The sequence below is a fragment of the Corapipo altera genome, unplaced genomic scaffold, assembly GCF_003945725.1.
Source record: "Corapipo altera isolate COAL_440 unplaced genomic scaffold, ASM394572v1 343, whole genome shotgun sequence".
Taxonomy (NCBI): Eukaryota; Metazoa; Chordata; class Aves; order Passeriformes; family Pipridae; genus Corapipo; species Corapipo altera.
Window position 1 is genome coordinate 5,591,627 of NW_020884913.1, and position 19,491 is coordinate 5,611,117.

Here is a 19,491-nt window from a genome sequence, read left to right on the forward strand (position 1 = left end):
AATCCAACCAACCCACAGCTGCTTGTGTTTTACAGTTTCTCTTCTCCAAACAGCAAACATCCAAAATGCTACAGAGGTTAACTGAGTGCAGAGGAATCTTCCAGAAACGTGGAGAGAGTCAGCTCTGTACCAAGTCTGACAGTGGCAGCTCATTTGTTATTATAACTGACCCCGAGGTGACAGTGCTCACTGGCTCCTGGGAACGGGTTTCCCTGGCACAGGGAAGGGCACAGCATCCCCTTCCTGCACTACTGCCTGCGCTTGCTTTCCAGGATGGCCTTCCAGTTGTCTGCCCAGGAGAGCAGGCGCCGGCGCGGGGCCGGCAGCTGGACGTGCCTGTTGTGGCAGCAGGTGAACAGGATGTGCTCCCAGCTCGGGTTCGGTTCTGCGCCTGGGGAGGGAAAAGGGGGAAAACTGGAGTCAGCTGGGGGTGACTCCCCGGCCAGCAGCCAGCGATGGAAGCGCTGTTCAAACCTTGGATGGTGTCCTTGTCGTCAAACAGCAGGTCAGCAGCTACGACGGTCTTATCTCGGGTCAGAATAATCCTCTCCACAAACTCAGGCCCCAGATGTTTCTCTACCCACTTATACTGCAGAGACAAGAAGTAAGAGAAAATCCAGCTGCAGTCTCAGTTTGCACATTGCTCGTGCCAGGTCAGCCCTAGTGCAGTAATTTTTTCCCCTGTAAGCCCACATCTCTGTCTAGGAATCCCCATGTGGAGACTGGCGACAGTCCAGGACGGATTTAACCTGTGACAGCCTTCTCTCAACACTGCCCTGGTCGTGCTGAACTGTTGAGTTTGTGAGCAGCGCTGGCTGCTTGCCCAGAGCACGTGGATTGTGCCCATCCAAGTCACTCCTGTGACCAAAGTCTCCCCTCCATTCTCGTGCCAGTGGCAAACAGGACTAATTCCAACACCACGGCCTCCTCAACTCAGCATTGGCCTCTTTTGGGGCAACTGGATATCTCAGTCTCCAGATTTAGACAGAAGGTTTTGTTGGTTGAGGATTCTCCAGCGTGGAATCCCCTGGGAATACCCCTTCCTTGTAGGGAACTACAACAGTTCCTTTGCTATCGCCTCCTGATAAGCTGGTCCCAGCCCAGCTCCAAGAGCTCAGGGCTCACATGCTCCATAGTAACTCTGGCAGCAAGTGGCACTGCAAGATTCCCCATCCTGAGATACTGCTCCGTGTCTGGGCAGCTGTTCCTCGGACAGGGATTGAGGGAAGGCTGGCAGCCGGAGCAGCCACTGCCTTAATAAAGGAATAGCTTTGTCTTGGTGGTATGAACCAGCAAGGCCTTGCAAAAGCAGCATTAAACCCAGCAAAATAAATTCTCTCCCACCTTTTCCACGATGCAGTGCTCGTATTTCCGGAGAGGACTCGTGCAAATGAACACCTGGGTGCTGAAAACAAAACAGCTTTCATTAGCAGTCAGGGGAGAAAGTGTGTATGGTCATGGAAAAGGGCTGCAGAGTGTCCTTACTCCTGCATGTGGATCATCTCCTTCATAGCTTCAAGGGCTCCTGGAATTGGATCCAACCTCAGGAAGAAGCCAGGCGACTCATAGACACTGGCTACCTTGGCCTGCAAGAGACAGAGGACAGTCAGCAGTGCCTGTGCTTTGATCCAAGATGTCCCAGCAGTTCTCCAGTTGTCCCATGTGTAACAGCCAGCAAAGGGCCAGCACTTTGCCGAGGGAGGTGATGCTTCCCCCCAAGAGTGGATTAAAAAATTTCTCACCTTTTGGGTTCCAGGAAAAGTCCAACCCAGGCACACAAGAAGTCATTCCCTGGTGGCTCGTTTGGAGTGAGGAGGCAGAGCTGACCCTGACCTGGATTTGTTCCCACCACAAACAGCCCTGACCCACAGCTGGAATCGCTGAGCTCTGGCAGAGGGAGAGCTCCCTCCTCAACCCCTCCCAGCAGGTCTCTCTGGACTAACTCTTGTGAAAAGCAAAGGAACAAGTTTGAGGCTTCTGCTCCTCTGTCATGCTTGGCTGAGATTTGCTGATGACTCAGGAGTTTACCAGGGACAACTGGGCAGACACAGGCACTGCCCAATATCCCTCTTTTCCTTTGGAGCAAACAGGGCAAAGTGGTGACCATGCCAATGGCCAAGTCAGCACACCCACATATTTGGGGTGAATCCCTTCAGCAAGAGGGAAGAGTGAGGATGGGAGCACTGGGAAAGCTCCGTGTCTTTGCTGCTTTCTGTGATTTTCAATCACCCACTAAAACACCCATTGCTGAAGGAGCAGACCTTGACTCCAGCATGGTTGGAGCTGCTCCTCTGTGGTAAAGTCTGCTCCAAAGAGTGTCAGATTGCAGCAGGAAGTTCAGAGGTGGATCCCTGTGCTTCCCCAGGAACCTTTGGCTCCCTGGGGTGACCTGTGCACCCTGTGACTCCCCAGCTGGGCTGGGTTTGGGGGTGCTGTGGGACAGCACTCCCTTCGCCTGGCTTAGGGCACAGGGCCCCATGATGGGCTGAGTAGGGGGATTAAGGGCTTTATCCCTGTTGTGTCTGCACCTGCTCTCGGTGTAAACCCACCTTCCATACAGGCATGTGGGATGCCACATGAATCAGAGAAGTCATTAATAGTGAAAAAGTAGGAAAGGAGGTTTGTGCTAAAGGTAGAATAATTTTGAAGTGAGTGTAAACAGGAAAGAAACAAGATTACTGGAGGAGCAATGTTATCCCATTTTGGCTAAAGTACCCAAAAATGGTACAGAAAGGTATTTAATATGATACAGTACAGTGGTATTTATAACCTCTAAAAGGAAATGCAGTATTTCCAGGGCAATTCCTGTGCCTTTAGCTAGGACTGTCCTTCTAGTCCTTTTTTTTTTTTTTAAATTTACTGATAAGACATTTTCATATGTTTTATTATTAGGAAATTCATTGGTTTGAATGCAGTTCTGGTTAGTTAATTTTAAAGATTGCTCTCTGTTGACTGTTCAGTGGCCTGTGTTAAATCACAGTGTTTCAGAGTGGGTCACAGCCCATGGATTTTCTCACCCCTTATCAGACATCCCATCATGGCAAAGGACCCACAGCAGTGCTGAGGCCACTTCCAGGCTTAAATTTGACTCTCAAGACAGAGAAGTTAAGCTTCCAGTATCTCTTCTACCCTGAGACACATGAATCTTACCTTCCCTGGGGTCACACTGTGAACTTCTGAGGTGTCAAAACAGCATTTTTCCACCAGCATTAAAGTCATACGTTCCCATGCCACTGAACAGTTTTGAAAACTTAATTCTTGTTAAGTATTCTTCAAAAGCAGGCTCCAGCCTTTGCTCAGAAATTGTACAAGGCAGCTTTATAGTCCAGCTGATGGTCTCTTTGCTCTATATCACCAGTGGAACATCAACATAAAGACCATTTCAATTAAGAAGCAATGAGAAGGAGCTGGCATTAAACCAGTCTCCCAGATCCCAGAGCTCACTCAGTTATCATCATCTGCAAATACTCATAAATCAACAGCCAGAAATTTGGAAGCACTGCCTGATTTCACACGCAAATCAGAAGAGGTTGAGGAGTCTCTGGGTGCAGACGTGGCAATCAGATCTGCCCAGATCTCTGTTTCCATGCAAAGCCTCCCTGATCCCAGCAACAATTCCCTGGAGCTCTTCCCAAGGAGATTGAATTACAGACTCAGGGCTTGTGTCTGAAAGCTCTTTTATCCTACAGCAAGTCACCAGAAACTGGCAAGTTTCCACTACGTCACAAAAAAGTCTGGCTTTGCTGGCAAAAGAAAATCGATTTGATGACTCTTAGAATCAAAAGTCATTTCCCTCCCCCACAAGAAACAAAAAGTGACTAGAAACTGAAAGTAAAACCATTTTCTTTCCTCATTTTCATGCCATCAGTGCTTTTAACTTCCATTAGCAAGATAACAACTTGGATGCAAAACTGGAGTGACTACCTCTATCCCTAAGCTTTCCCGTTGGCATTTAAAGAAAACAATTCTAGACACCTAAAAATAATTCTAGAAAATTTTGCCCCCGCTGGAGGTGTTGAATCCTTTTTTGAAACTGTCTGGGGCCAGGAAACACATCCTAAACTCTTGGGAGATAAATCCCCATCAAAATGGCTACACACGCAGGGGGGCAGATAGGCAAGAGCAGTAAAGAAAGTTTTGAACAAAATAAAATGGATTAAAAGTCTTTCTAAATAAAATGGATTTACAATGTGAAATCAATGATCAAAACAGAAATAAAACCCCAAGTAATGGCTCCAGTTTCAAGGGGCAGCTGCTCAGCACTAACAAAGCATAAACACCCGTCAGTAAGAGGCAATCCATAAATCATTAGCACAGCACTTCCCACCCCCTGGCATGAGAGTGTCCCACACCCTGGCAGTTCATGGACAGGCACAGCCGACACCTGCCACAAAGAGCCTGGTGTCCAGCTGATCCCTGGTGTCCTGCTGATCCCCTCCTTTCAGCACTGACAAACTGCAGACTCAGTTTCCCTGCACGGACCATGAGGCCCCATAGACCCCCCGGCACAGGATGGAAAAACTGTCCTCAGTGTCTGGGCTGCTGGTTCCTGCTGAAGCTTTTCCTGCAGCTGTGGGCAAGGAGAGACCTTCCACAGGAATTCTCCTGCCTCACAGACACCCTGTACAGCCACGGCAGAACTAACAAGGGCTCTATTTTTAAACTGGTTTATGATTTTTTACATAAAACCCAAAGGAGCTTCAAATCTTAAAAACTTCATTGTTGTGGCTAAAGCAGCCCAGAACTCCAGAGGTTACTGAAGGAGACACACAGCACAGCTCCACAAAGCTAATTTCCTTAGGAAGCCAGGCTAGTAATGAACAGCAAGATAAGAGCTTTCTGCCACTGCTGATCAGCGTGGGACTCAAACCAGTTATCTGGTTATTCCATTGCCACACCTAAGGTCTGGGGAGAAACAGGATGAGCACGAACCAAATTAGGGAATGGGAATGCCAGAAATAGAACAAAACACAATTTTTTTGATAGATCAGATTGTAGACCTTCAAAATAAGAACAAATAAAAATTCAAGACCCCTTTAATTACCTGCATATTTTTTTTGTCCATATATACCTAAATGGGATTCATTTAAGGAATACTAATTTAAACAATAAATCATGTCTGTTTATGTATAATAATAACCAAATTCATGCCTACTGCCTATATTTACAGGTTCCTAGGTCCAGGAACTTCTGAACATCAATAGTCATTGATTAGAGCTCAGGCAGTTTGGAGCCTGTGGAAATGCTGACTGGACCCAGCATTCCCATCCATCACCCTGGTGCAGGAGCCTGGAACAGGAAGGAAATCAATGTGAATTGTCATTTCTTAGCAGTAAAAAAACCTACAGACTCAGTACAGGACCTTAAAATTAGCAATGAACTTCTCAGGGAAAGTGTATGGCACAGCCTGGATCAGCATCCAGGCTCTGTAAAGAGTCCTCGACTGTCCTGCAGTTACCAGAGGGAAGGGTGAAGTCTGGATTCACAGTATTTTTGATTTTGCCTTGCAAACCTCTCTGATATTCATTCAGTCATTAGCAGACATTAAAAATGGCAACAGTTTGCATGGATGTAGGGTGTTCCAGAGCTTTCTGCATGCTGCTCCTGATCATTACCTGCCATGCACTCTGCTTGTCAGGGCATGCAGAGGGAATATGGACACAGGATTTCATTAGCTGTACAAACCCATATATAACATTTATATTTCTTGTCCTGCTGTGGAGCCACATTAACACTCACAGAGCACTCAGGGAGCTTTGGGTAAGTTATTAGTCCTGCTGCACAGCAAGAGCAGGAACATGAGTAGGGTAAAGAACAAGCTGAACATGGTTCAGTGAAGAGTTTGATGACAGAATTGCTCTTTGCCAGTTCCTGCACGCACTTCCCTGTAAAGGGCTGGTGATCCTCCTGGAAGAAATCACTAATTATCATTATACAAAATAAGGCTGCACAAAATGCAAAATTAAAAATACTGTGAACCCAGATTTCACCCTTCTTGCTGGTCACCAAGGGACAGTCTAATCAATGACTATTGAGGCTCAAAAGTTCCTGGAATTAGGAAAATTATAAATATAGGGAGTAGGCATGAATTTGGATACTATTTTACATAAACAAGCATTATTTATTATTTAAATTAGTATTCTTTAAACGAATTCCGTGTAGCCATACATGGACAAAGGAAGTTGTAGGTAATTTAAGGGGTGGTGGCTGTTTAAAAAATACTGACCCGACCCTGAGCTCTGCACACCCAGGGTGGGCAGGGAGAGGTTTCCGGGCCGGGTGAGGAGGGTGAGGCTCGCACTCACCTCCAGGTCCTCCCGCAGGTTGCGGTATTGCTCCCGCACCGAGAAGCCCCTGCGCTCCGCCAGCTCCACGCGCGGCTCCGCCGGGAAGCGGGCGCGGAATTCCCGCAGCACCGCGCCCTCGAAGTCGGCCAGGACTCCGTCCATGTCCACCAGCACCCGCAGCGGCCCGGCCGCGCTGCCCATCCCGATCCCAGAGCCCGGTTCCCGGCACACGCGGGCGAGGCGGGCGGCAGCGCCCCCGGCTCCGGCACACGTGGGAGGAATTCATGAATATGCATGAGCAGTATGAATATGCATGAGGTGGGCGGGGCTCCTCGGGGCAGCCCCGCGTGGGAACAGCGGTGGGATCCGCCAGGAACCGAGGAAAAGCGAATAGCACCCCCCAAAAGCCTTCGGGATCCCGCAGCGGGCACATTCGCAGCACGAGGGGCAGAAGGGCGGTGGAACAGCAGCAGCATGGCTTGGCCAAAGCCTCAGCAACCATAAAAGAGCATTAATAAAGTTCCACTGGGTTTGGGGATTGCCAAGGAAATATAATTTGATTACTTCCCATGCTCTACCTGCAGCCGGTCCTGCGGCCCAGGGGACAGGAGGGATAAGAATCCTCTCCCCCCCGTGCAGGAGAGGAGGAGCACGTCAGAGCAAATCCAGTTTTGTAGGTTAAGCACCTCAGGCTAGGGCTTCTCCAGCACTGATCTGGGAAGCCTGGGTGCTTTCAGGCACCGGTTCTTCCAGGCGGAGGGTGGAAAAGGTGCCAGCAGACACACCAGCTCCATACAAATCCTCTGCTGTGGCTTATCCTGCAGCAGGTCCCTCCAGGACAGCAGAGAACTCCACAGTTTGGACTCACAGCCACCTCCCTTTTTAGGATCCTGTTTTGGTTTGGGTTTTTTTTGTTGTGAGGAAAATAAACTTTCCTCTATTTTCTTGAGATGAAAAAGTATCTTGGATAAACCAGATTACAGATACCAAGCCATATTCCACATTTCTCTGCTCTAGAAGACAAAAATTAAGCGATAAGTCAGACAATCTCTTCAGGGGAAGATGGCATATGATGGTGATGTTAACCAAGTGCAATAACTCTCCTCCTCTGCTGCATCCCACCTGTGCTGGCATAGGGCATGTTGGCTGAGACAAGGACAACTGAGAATAAAGGCAAAACCAAAACCACGAAATAAAACCCACACAGGAAACACGGCTTCAAAATTTCTATATTATTTACTTTTAAGCAACAATCCAGCTCCGTGAAATTACAACACACACTTTTAAAGGATGAGATTTTCACCTCATGGTCAAGCACCAGCATGATCATGCACAGCATTGAGTCAGTTGTAAAAAAAAAAATGCCCTGTAATTCTTATTTATATGATCCACTCCACCTTTACTGAATAAAGTCTGAATCAGCCCCTTCCCAGCACTAGGCCAGGTGGCTCTGGTCATCAGCCCTCTATTTGGCACAGACCCTGCATCGTAGTAGTCCAGTATCAAGATTTATTTTGTTTTTAAAGGCAGCATGGTGTACATTAACCACTCAATGATTTATATGGCACAGCAGGGCTCAAGGCATTTACCACATGCAGTCAATGAAGCCTTTTAGATCCCTAAATCCCACATGTGGAGGGAAGGGACCGCTCTTGCTGATTGTTTGCTGGCCTGGGTAACCAGGATTCTAGACCCTTGTAAAGCTAAGGGGTTCTAAAAAGAAAAACCTCAGTACAAAAACCCTCTAAGCACACTTAGAACCAAGCTACTCTCCTTTGAATTACATTACAATACTTCATAAAGCTTTCCCTCAAGTCTATCACTAGAAAACACTCATGTCACTTCCAGTAGATCTGGGGGAAACACAGGACAGAAGTGGAAAAAACCCTTGACTTCAAAAAAAGATGGAGTACATAAAGTGCTTCTTTTTAATGAAAGAAATTTGAGATGTACAGTCAGGCTCAAGTTGTGCAGTTCACAAGCATGGGGGAAAGAAAACAGACACGAGTTCAAAACAGTCAGGAAGGGAAAGGTTTAACCGAGGACTAGGCTGGACTTGCCACCGGGTGGATTTCTCCTGGATGGTGCAGGTGCTGGTGCTACTGGGCTAGGAACAGGTGCAGCAGGCAGGGATTTTTCTTCACTCTGACCTGGGGCAGCTTCTACATCAGCCTCAATGTTTTCTAGAAGAAAAGAAGCTTTTAAGGTGTTTGATGTGGATGAGGAGAGCCAGATGTTTCGCTGGCTCCTGTCAGTTCTCTCCCGGTGCACAGACACACTTGGGTGCTGCTGCAACCCGAGGGCAGGGCAGACTCAGCCCTCAGAAGTGTTTCTCAGATGGACTCTGCCTTCCAGCTCGGTTTCAGGTGTTCATCAAGAGCCACATTCATTCAGCTGCTATTAGGGGACACCAGCAATTCATTTTTCTTAATGACAAGCAGCTCAAGGCTTAAGACTTGTACATATAATTAGTCAGCGTGTGACTCTGGCAATAGTAACTCAAGTCTGAGCAGGTGCTGGAAGCCGAGTCACAGAAGCACCAGCAAGAGCTCAAACTACATTCCCAATTTCGTAACTGGAGGGAAGAGGATCTGACACACTTCTGAGGCTTCACACAGAACAGAGCAGGGAACAGCCATGCATGGGGAGGCTCTGATTGTACACTCCCTGGGAAGCACATGATAGTTTATTTTAAGTCCTTCTGAACAGCCACAGGTGAAGACAGGACACAGAAGGAATTCTTCACAGGAAGCACTTTAGATACTGTAGCAAATAACTAATGTATCTGCTTCGCTGACACTGAGTACAGCAAGTGCATTAGCATCTCACATTTTTATGGACTAACACAATCACTTCTGAGCCAAAGGCCCAAATCAGCACCAAGCAGCCCCCTGGGTACAGGGGGAGTGAGGGGAGAAAAGCTTCACCATCAGTTCTGTCAAGATACACCTCATCTGTTTTCAACAGACCCCTTAGTTCAATCTAATGAACACTAGTTCTGGGTTTGGAGGATTCAGACAACAGCTGCACATTCACCCTAAGCTTCACGTTTGGTAAATCTTGATTAAATTCCCTCCCCCAGCCTCCTCCTCAAACTGCAGAGACACAACTATTTCAGTTTCACCTCCCAGGGCAGCCACTGCACCCCTTTACCTTCCTTGTTCACCCCCACAACCTTCTGCTCTTTATGTGTCAAGGACTGCACACTCGATTCAAGATGTGGGTGTACCATTGTTTACAGACAAAATGATGTCATTTTCCATTTTCTCCCTGATGACATCCAGCATTTTGCTAGCACTGCCACACATCTCAGAGAACACTCCAGGCAGATCCTGGGAGCATCACAGCACAGAGCTGAACACAAGGCTGCCATGGTTTAGGTGTTGGGTTTTTTCACCCCCTGGATTCATTACTTTACACTTACTTACATAAGGATTATCCTGCCACCTTTTTACCTGCCTACCTCATTCAGCTGAGTCCTTCTGACAGTGAGATTTTCTCACCATCAGCACAATTTGACTACTTGAAAGAGCTCATATCACCAACAAAATTGGAGACTTCACTGTTCATTACCTTTTCCAGGTCATGGATGAAGGGACTGAATAAAACTACCTCCATATCACTTCCCATGGCTCGTTTTTCCAATTTGAAAGGCAATTACTAAGCCCTACCCTTTGCCTCCTATCTTTTAGCTACTTTCCTACTCCCAGGAGCAGCTTTCCTCCAATTCTGTGGCAACTCAGCTTATCTCTTTTAAATAATATTTGATGCAGGATTTATCAGAAACACCAAAATCCCACTCCTGTCCACTGAACCCCCTGTATCCACGCTTATAATAATCTCAAAGAACTCCAGCAGCTTAGCATAGTCCCCATGCAATCAGGAATAATCTACACTACAGACTCTCTGCTGTGCTCATTAACACACCAGCACAGCTGAACTAAACAGTTAATACCACATTTTAAGCTTGAAGCTCCTGTAGCTGCCGTGTCCCAGTGCCTGCTGACTCAGCACAAGCATCCATGGAGATCATTTGTCCCTAATGCCAGACTCCACCTTCCCCTGTGTGTGTCATGCACTGTCTACTTCTCCTTAGCTGCTCACATTCATTCAGCTCACAGTGCCACTGAATCACAAAAGAAACATGAATTAAGACCACAGCAGACTTTTGGGGAAGTTTGTGTAGCTCATTCAGCCAGCTGATCACACATGAGCACTTCTCACACAATCAAGGTATAGATATATCTGCCAACCTAATGACTAAAGTAAATGCAATAGGATCAGCTCAAATGTTGAAGATCTTCCCATCCCAAAAAGGGTCTAATCCCTGGAACAGCTCCCTGCTGAGTGCACTGCAAACCCCTGAAACTCTGCACAGAAAGGAACTACAGCTCCCAAACAGGAAGCAAGAAAACTGCTGCAAAAGGAACATTTTCTTCCCCTAGACAGGTGTGATTAATAAATATGCACACCCCACCTGACACCTACTTGGGGTTTTATAATGAGTTACATACAGAAAATGATTTCCACATTCAAAAGAATAAACATTTTTACATGATGGGAAGCTATTAAGATTCTGGTTGTGCTGTGAACTTGTAAGCAGACAGCTTTTGCTTGAAGGTGGATTCATTCAACTCTTTTCAAACCCTGCAGACAGCTCTGCAAATCCAGTACAAAGTCACAGGTGTGCCAGGTGGGATGTTCACCAGCCCAGCAGGAATATCAAGGGAAGGAGTGGCACACCTCAACGAGACTGGGCTCCATTAAGCTACAATACCCAAAGCTATCAGTGGTAGAAATTCATTTAACAATCCATCAGGATGCTCAGGGATCTGCCACAGACACCATTTCCAGGAAGCATTACATTCCTACTCCTTCCTAAATACCATCAGTGAAAGTTTAACATTCAAACCTTTGCCTGTCATTTTAATTTCATCTTGGTCATCTCCAAAATTTTTACTCATGGCCACAACAGGAAACAACCCCAATTACTTTCCAGTAACACTTCTTTTTTAACCACCTCCCAGCATACATTTATTTGGTCCTTGATAAGAACTTCCCTTGCTGTCACTCACCAGAAACAAACCTAAATACAAATACAACACCTGTGAAAAATGTGAACTTTTAAATTTAAGAGTCAGGAATATCACTTTGCACTCCAAGTTTCAGCTGTCCTGATCCCAGCCAGCTCTGTTTCTGTTTCCTCGCATCCCAACCCTTCTCACCTCACTGCTGTTTGTGGGATCTCCTCTGCCCCGTGGGGAGCTGGTTTAAACAAGCAGCAGAGCCCTTAGAGCAGTTTACTTCTATTAGCAAACCACATCCTCCTACTCGAGGCATAAACTCCAGATGCCTGCAGTGCTAATTAAGATCAGCCAGACATGGGAAAGAAATCCTAAATCCTGTACACAGTTTGATTAGAAGCTGCCTGCTAAAGAGGCAACACTTATTTTGGGCACAGATACCACTTAAGAGGTAGTTGAAACGTTCTGGAAAAGCTCTCCCCATCCCAGCAGGTCTTTTCAGGACAGGGAGCTGTTAATGGCCTCATTGATCTCCCACCACTCTTAGGTGTTGAAAGTAGCACTTGGAAAGCCACGGGTCAACACACACAATCCTGGCATCAGGAAGTAAGCTATTCCTAAGGTGAATCTTACAAAGGAGAGATTTCCAGCCTCAGAGCTAGAAAAAAAAAACACTTGAAGGCTGGCAACAGGTGCTGCTAGGGGAAATGTCTCTGTTTACAGGATATTTGCAGTATGCAGATCAACTTCCTTGGCAAAAATCAGCATTTAAAAGGCAACAGGAAGTTAAAAGCTGGTTAATGCAGACACTTCCAGATGCAGTAGCTGGGTTTGATTATTTCTGTGAGTGTAGAGTTTGCTGTATGAGAAGACAATAGGAAAGAAGGACATTTTAAACTAAAATCAATTAAGTTGACTGTCTTATTTAATTACAAGCTACTCTAACAGCAGTGTAGTCTTTCAATCACTTGAAATCTTTGCAAGTTGGTCTCCACCTTGCCTTCTAGTACTCAGACAAATCTTTACACCAACAGCTGGTGGCAAAATAAATGAGCAGGACTGTTCTCCTTTTTAACCTGATGACTCACAGGCACTCCACCATTTCACTCCATACCCACAACTCCACTGAAGCAGTTGAGTCACTTTATTGATCTGATGGATTCCAGAATAACCCCAATCTGCCTCTATCCTAATACATGACCATTTATACATCCTATATCCTCCTTTGTTGCAAAAGGCTTTCACCAGGAGTCCGAAGGAGTTACTTACCAGAAATTTCACCACCGACATCTCCTCCCTGGAAAAGAGAGAGAAACATGTTATATCTCACATCTCACAAAGGACACGGGTGGGCACAAACACTTTATTGTGCACAGCATCCTAAATCCAGCAGCACTGAGAGGAACCAGAACATCCTCACTGCAGAGCAGGAGGGACAAACGAATGACACTGAGAACCACGAGCTGCAGTTCAGTGTCCTCTCCTTTCTACTAAGCAACTCTGACACTTATCTGTTAATATGGCCAAGAGCATTTGTTCTACCCAGGATATTTAATTTCATTTGTGAAATGCTGATCAGCTTCTTTGCAACGACGCTGATAAAGTTTCCTTCACTACATAAACAGTTAAACATTATTTACATACCGAGTCTGTTCACAGGCTGCAACTTGACACAAAGATACAGAGTCTCCCAGCAGCAGCCGAGGCTCCTCAATGGTATGAGGTTTTATCAGCTTTCATAGATTTAACATTGCTAATTACACAGTGAAACTGCAGAAACTGGGATAAAAAAGCACAGCAACTGACACAAATTTACCACCTTAAATCTCAGGCTGGGCTACAGTTCACCAGCTCCAGCTTCTGCTGTTTGCAGCTGAACTACTGCATAAAAGTAAACTATTCCACATGGGAAGAATCTGTTTGCAAAGCTGAGAACCACAGTGTTTAACACAATTTAGCAGAAAATACAATTAAACTAAACAGTTTGTTTTCTGTGGTAGCAGCTATAAATTTAATTCACTTATATTTGCTAAATTGAAACAAGACATTTTCTGTAACAAAGAACAGTTTTGTGACTTAAAGCTCCTATTCATAACAAAAATGGGTTGTGATGCTTGATGTGAATTACCAAAATAAAACATTAGACAAAAGGTGTCTGCTACAACATTTGAGATCAACTATTTACTTACCCAGCTCTTTTCAGACAACTTAAAGCTCAAGTTTTAAACAACAAGATTTCTTTTTTCCACTAAAATTTGTTCATGCAAGTGCAGGCTACCCTGCATTCCTGTGTTTCTAAGGTCAGAGGAATTACTGGCTTTTTACTGAACCACTGTTCAGAGGAATCCTGTTTTTCCCATTAAATGTAATCACACATCTATCAAATGTCATCATACATCTAGCAAATGTTACCTAATTATCTCTATTAACACTACAAATCGTGCTCCATATTGCTACCAAGTGAACAGTTTATACAGAAAATAACACACCTGATGGTATTATTAACACCAGTAACAAATAAAACAAGCATTGATGCTACCGAGGCAAGAACTTGTTGAGATGTGAAACCAAGTTTTGTCAGACCCACGCAGCGTTTGCTGTAGGTAACTATTGTTTATAAAATGTCTAAACCCACAATCACACACAGAGCTGAAATTAGATTTTGCAGCACTTCATTACTGTCTGAGCGATAAAACAAGTTAAGAGCTCTGGAAAGTGGTCCCTGTGAAAAATCCAGCCCTCCATCAACATTTAAGAGTATCAGGTGGAACCTTCAGAAAAAAAAAAGATTGGGAACAAGGCTTTGAATCCTACAGTGCTCCCAACTGTGTGAACATCACTTGTAAGGCAACACCACCCAGGGCGTGAATTGCCCCTTATCGGGCTCTTTGTAATCAAGTACTGACCTTGGGATCTACAAAGTCTCCACAGTTTGCCTCAGTTGAGTTTGTTCTTTGTGGTCCAGATGATTCACAGTTGTCTCTGATTTCACCCGGCTTAGCCCCTACAAGCAGAGATTGATTCCAATCAGGTTGCAAGATAAACTTACCAGGAAAGCAGATCATAAATAGTTACAGGTTTGGGTACTCTGAGGGAGGTGCTTTTTTTTTTTTTTTTAATTAAAGTTTGACCATTCTAAAAAATCCTGGTCCTTCAGATAATAACTCACAAATTACTGTCTTACAGCATCACCTCATGCAGTGAGGGTGTCATTTAAATAGATGGGATTTAGGGTCCCTACTCTGCAGAAATGGAAGCTTAACCCCAGCTGTGAGAAAAACACAAGGCTAAACTTCCTCTAAGTTCACTGTACTGTGACTTGATTAACTTGGAGAAATTGCATCCAAAATACAATTTTCAGCTTGCAACATGCCCAAGACTTGCATAAAAAACCCCTTCTGGTATAAATTCATGAGAAATAAACAATCTCCTGCAAGCAGGTGTCATTTAGAGCCCAAAAGTACCAAGTAGGAAGCAAACTCTGCTTTCCACACAGCCACCACCAGCTTCAGGCTGAGGCACAAAACGAATCCATGCAGCTCAGCAGATGTGGAAACAAAGCAGGATGGTCTTACCAGATGCTTTAGCCCAGGAAGGTGGGTTCTCTTCAGGAGTCCCAAAGATGCTGGATGCCATTTTGTTCCTTCGCACGGGTTGTTCTTTGGGCTCATCAAACCCCAAGGAGAAGTTGGACCCTCCTCCAGGAGGACGCAGGACTCTGCAGAGAGAGGGGGGGCAGCTTTACAACCTGTACCCCTGCTGAAAGCTGCACTCCAGCCCATAAATCAGAGGCTGCCATGGCTCCAGTGCATCATTTGAACTATCCAGGTAAGCCCCTGCCAGAATTCCATCCTGGCACTGCATCTCCACTACTCTTCACTTTAGCAACACTTACAGAAATAAGATGCTCCCAACACTCTACTCGTGCCCTTGGCTTCATTCAGTGTCACCAAGGGCTGCTGCCACCAGCCTTCAGTCTGAGCCAAACAGAAAATAAGTACGTGGGCTTGTCAAATTCCAGCTTTTTAAAGAGAACTCTGTGAAGGTTAACATCAATCCTCAAACTGGCAGCACGGTAAAGGCTGAAGTTTGGAGTATGAGCCAAAGGACTGGTTGCACCACTGGTGGCTGCAGCCTTTTTTTAGATTTGTTTCCTCAGAAAACCCCCCAAGTCTGCAGCATGATTCTGGTCTAGAGGCAAAAGGTGCAATCAAACAGCTTTAAGTTGACTATTATTAGGAGAGACACGTGTACAAAGCTCCAGATATGTAACCTAAATCTAACAATCTGCTGTTAGACAGACAAAAAAGGAGCCTGCTCAGTACTTCATGAGCTTTATTGTTGGTCTGCTTTCCAACCTGCAGAAATCAACCAATATTAACAGCAGCAGCAAAGTAAATCTTTAAATGTAAACTCCTCCTGATCTTATTTTCTTAAGCATGAGATCTTGTATTTGCTGGAGAAGCCAGGAAAATAAAACTGACAGTGTGAGAACTGTCACAACCCCCAGAGAGATGTGAGTACACCAACAGAATTTGGGGTTTCTTGGGCTTTCAAGGCATCCAGTGCTCTGAAATGAACACCAGGACAAAATAGGGATGGTGCACCCTTCCTGTTCTTTACAAATAATTTAATAAATCAAAGTTAGAACCTCACAAAAGGGAGCAGCACACAGCTTGCTGATGCTCCAAGCCTGGGAATTCAACACGAAGAGTGTGTCTGATTGTACAGTGTCATCACCACGGCTGAAGCGTTCAGATATTTGGAGATTTTGCACTTGTTAAAAACTCCAGATGCAACACAAAAACGCTTCTCCAAGCTCAAACACAACAATGGCAATGGAAATTCCCAAAGGTGTGCAGCATGGATATTTAATGTTACTTAACCAGCAAACCACTTTTCCTTAAAAAATTCTTCTCCAAAGTTCTAATTACTAATGCTCAGCTGCTAATGGGAGGATCCCAGGAGACTGGACAGTATGTTTGATTATGATTTGTTTTGTCTCCTCCCTGAATTAACAGATATGGTGTAATGGTTTTGAATCACTCCTTTATCTTTTTTATCCCGAGAAAATGTCTCCATTCAGACGGCTTATTTTCTTAGTTACATCTGTTGCAGTTAATCTGAAGAACAGTCTGTTCAAAGCAGGGCTTGTTCCCACACCACAGATCACCTCTATTCCACCAGAGCAGTGAAACTAGTACTCTCTTAAGGACACGACAGTTTCCACTGACAGTCTTTAATGACATTAACAGAAGAGGCAACTGAAGGGAAAAAAAAAGCCATCACTCAAACTGTTAAAAAGGAATAATGCCTTTTTACCAGCCTCAGCTAAAGGCTGGCAGGTTTCATTAGAAGCCTCTCACAGCCTGGAGATGCTGTAACGTGCCTTATGAAAGCCACGTTTAACACTTCAAGCAATGAGCTGCTCTTAAAAATTCCACCTGATACCCAGCGATGTCCACTGAAAATCCACCCACAGCGCCAGCCGGGAAGCGCTCTGGAAACACGCTTTGCAAAGGGTATTTTTCGCTTTAAAACGCACCCTGAAAAGCTAAAAGGAAACAGGAAGCATCCGCTTTGTCAGGCCAAAACCTGACAGGGAAAAAAAAAAAAAAAACCCACACACGACAGCAGCCTGTAAAAACGGCACGATCCTCTCCAGCTGCGCCTCCGGAGAACGCGGGTGCCCGACAAACGCCGCGCATCTCCTCCACGCCAACCTGCCAAGTTTTTCTTTGTTTCCAGACAGGCTCCGCTTCCACCCCCCCCCGCCCCTCCCAGCCTCGGGAGCGGGGAAGGGGCGACCCCCGGGTACCGTCAGCTCCCGAAGCCAGCGGGTCCCCCCGGGCGGGGCGGCGCAGACAATGGAGCCCGCCCGGCCCCACCCAGCCCGCGGCGGCCCGAGGGGTCGGTGCGGCCGCGGGGATGGTGGCGGGGGAAGGCGGCGGGGAAGGCCCGGAGGGGCGCGGTGCCCCCCGCCCCCGCGCCGTGGCTGCGCGGAGAAGGCGGGGAGTCGCCTCCCTTCTTTGTTCGGCGGCAGCGGCGGGGCCGCACTCGCGCACCGGGCGGGTCTCGGCGTCCCCCGCACCGCCCCCCGCACCGGGCACGGCGCCCCCCGCAGCCCCCCGGGTGGGCGCGGCCGCCCCCCGCCTCCGGCCGAACCCCCCCGGAGGACCCGCACGCCGCCAGCCCCGGCGTGCCCGCCGCAGCACCGCGCCCCAGCACCGCGCCGGACAACAACCCCCGCCCCCAGGACCCCCGGCCCCGCCGCCATGTGGGTGCCAGCGACCCCCCGAGCGGCCCCGCGGACCTGGAGCTGTTCCTGCCATTGGGGTCCATGCCCGAGAACGTGGCCGTGGTGGTCATGGCGGAGGGACGGGGGGAGCCGGAGTGAGGGAAGGGGGCTCTGTGCAGTGGCGGTCCCGCGGATGGTGCTGCCCCTCCCGCCCGGCCCTGCCGCTGCCGGTGACAACTGCGGCCGCCGCCCGCCCCACCGCGGGTTTTATACTCGCCTCAATCCCCGCCCACACCCAGCCTTCTCATTGGACTGTTCAAACGCAGTCGCCATCTTCTATTGGGCCGTGCACTGCCACTCTTCCCTCCGCCCCGCCCCGCCGTCTATCCCGGGGCGCCTCGCCTCACCGGCGGTAGCCTATTGGTTCAGCAATACGTCTGCTCCGCGCTGATTGGCCGCAGGCGGGCGGCGGCACCCTGTGCCGGGGATTGGCGGGAGGGCTGTCAGTCATCTCTGGCGCGCGCTGTGATTGGCTCAGCCGCGCCTGAGGCGAGACAAAAGTGCCCGCGGCACTGCCCCCGCTGAGGGCCCCGGGGAGCGGGGATTCCAGGGGGGGAGTCATGTCGCCCCCTCAGCGCCCTCCCGGCCCCCTCATGCCCCGCGGTCCCCACAGACACGGCCCAGGACACACCCTCGGGCCACCAACGCCCCTCCCTGGCACCCACTCGGCCACGCAAGGCCCGGTCCCTCGCACTCATGGCCGTGCCAGCCCTGCAGGTGCCTCACGAGGTGTCGTGGAGCAGCTCCAAGGTACAGGGATGAGCTACTTGAGAATCACGACCAGCCTTAATATTAACACAGGAAGAGCTGAACTGCTAAAACTACACACAGATTAGAAAAAATAAAACGCTGTGGTCCTAAGACCTATTAAAAAAAAAATCTTGTTTGTTTTTTGTTTGTTTTTTTTTTAAAAAAAGGCCAAACCAAGGCCATTGTGCTGCAGGTGTTGGCACAAGGCCGCCAACGTCAACGAGGGCAGAGACACAGCAAGGGCCTGCAGGACACAGGGCTAGGCAGGGAACACACCTCAAAAAACGTGGTGCAATAAAATAATTTGCAGTATCAGTGTATTATTTCGCAGCAGTGGATTACTGCATGAAAACTGAGTTTCAGCACATGGTATGGCAGCAGGAATACAAAGCCCAGCAACGCTGCTCACCTGCCACGAGGCTGCACGCTTTGTGTCCTGTATCTCCTGCAAACACCAGCACAAATCTCTCACAGCACAGTTTATCACATATTGGCTGTTGACCCATCTGCCAAACCCACCTCTGGTTTGGTGACTGGGAGCTTCCTGAACTCCCTCCGACTTCCACACACACAGATGCTTCCTTGCTCATCACTTTTGCTGCAAAATCTACACATCAGAACCTGCCACTGCAAATATTATTTCAATGAGCACTCGGATAAAAGAGGCAAGTTCCATCCATCTCTCCCAGTCTGAACTAACGACCAGCCTTAATATCCCCATTTTCTCTGGAAAGTATTTCTTTGTGGTCTGGAAAACACAAAGATTGTGCCACTTCACTCTATGTACAACATGAGATGTCCAGTGTCTGAATTATCACCAGCCTTAATATTACCACAGGGAAGAGTGGAACTGCTAAAACTACACACAGGACCACAGTGTTTTATTTCTTCTAGTATAGAATCCATAAAAAAAAATTTATTTTTTTTTTTCAAAAAAGCTCCAGCCACTATTTAGATCCCCAGGGAATTCTCTGTTGCGTCACATCTTTCTAGAGGTAGATTAAAGGGAAATTTTAAGTAAGATGACACAGTTGTTTTAATTCTATTATCCCTTAGGCTTGGGCATTAAGAAGTCAAATGACACCTACCTGCACACAGGTAGAGCATCTGCTCTCTCGGGAACTTGCAGAAA

At 47.2% G+C, this 19,491-nt stretch overlaps 2 protein-coding genes across 3 annotated transcripts; both read right to left on the reverse strand.

Annotated features, from left to right (window-relative positions):
• Positions 1–22: 22 nt before the first annotated feature.
• Positions 23–6,560, reverse strand: NT5C (5', 3'-nucleotidase, cytosolic). Its single transcript, XM_027654398.1, has 5 exons — positions 6,306–6,560; positions 1,486–1,586; positions 1,345–1,405; positions 475–589; positions 23–391 (listed from the first exon to the last, which is right to left on the reverse strand). The coding sequence occupies exons 1-5, from the start codon at positions 6,486–6,488 to the stop codon at positions 249–251; spliced, it is 603 nt and encodes a 200-aa protein (XP_027510199.1). The 5' UTR covers positions 6,489–6,560; the 3' UTR covers positions 23–248.
• Positions 6,561–7,499: 939 nt separating this feature from the next.
• JPT1 (Jupiter microtubule associated homolog 1) lies at positions 7,500–17,789 on the reverse strand. 2 transcript variants are annotated; one of them, XM_027654558.1, is made up of 5 exons: positions 17,625–17,789; positions 14,887–15,029; positions 14,218–14,315; positions 12,581–12,605; positions 7,500–8,470 (listed from the first exon to the last, which is right to left on the reverse strand). In XM_027654558.1, exons 1-5 carry the CDS (start codon positions 17,678–17,680, stop codon positions 8,322–8,324), a joined length of 471 nt encoding a protein of 156 aa, XP_027510359.1. In that variant the 5' UTR covers positions 17,681–17,789; the 3' UTR covers positions 7,500–8,321. The 2 variants fall into 2 exon arrangements, with proteins under 2 accessions (XP_027510359.1, XP_027510357.1); XM_027654556.1 differs by having other exon boundaries at positions 12,581–12,608.
• Between the last annotated feature and the right edge of the window lie 1,702 nt (positions 17,790–19,491).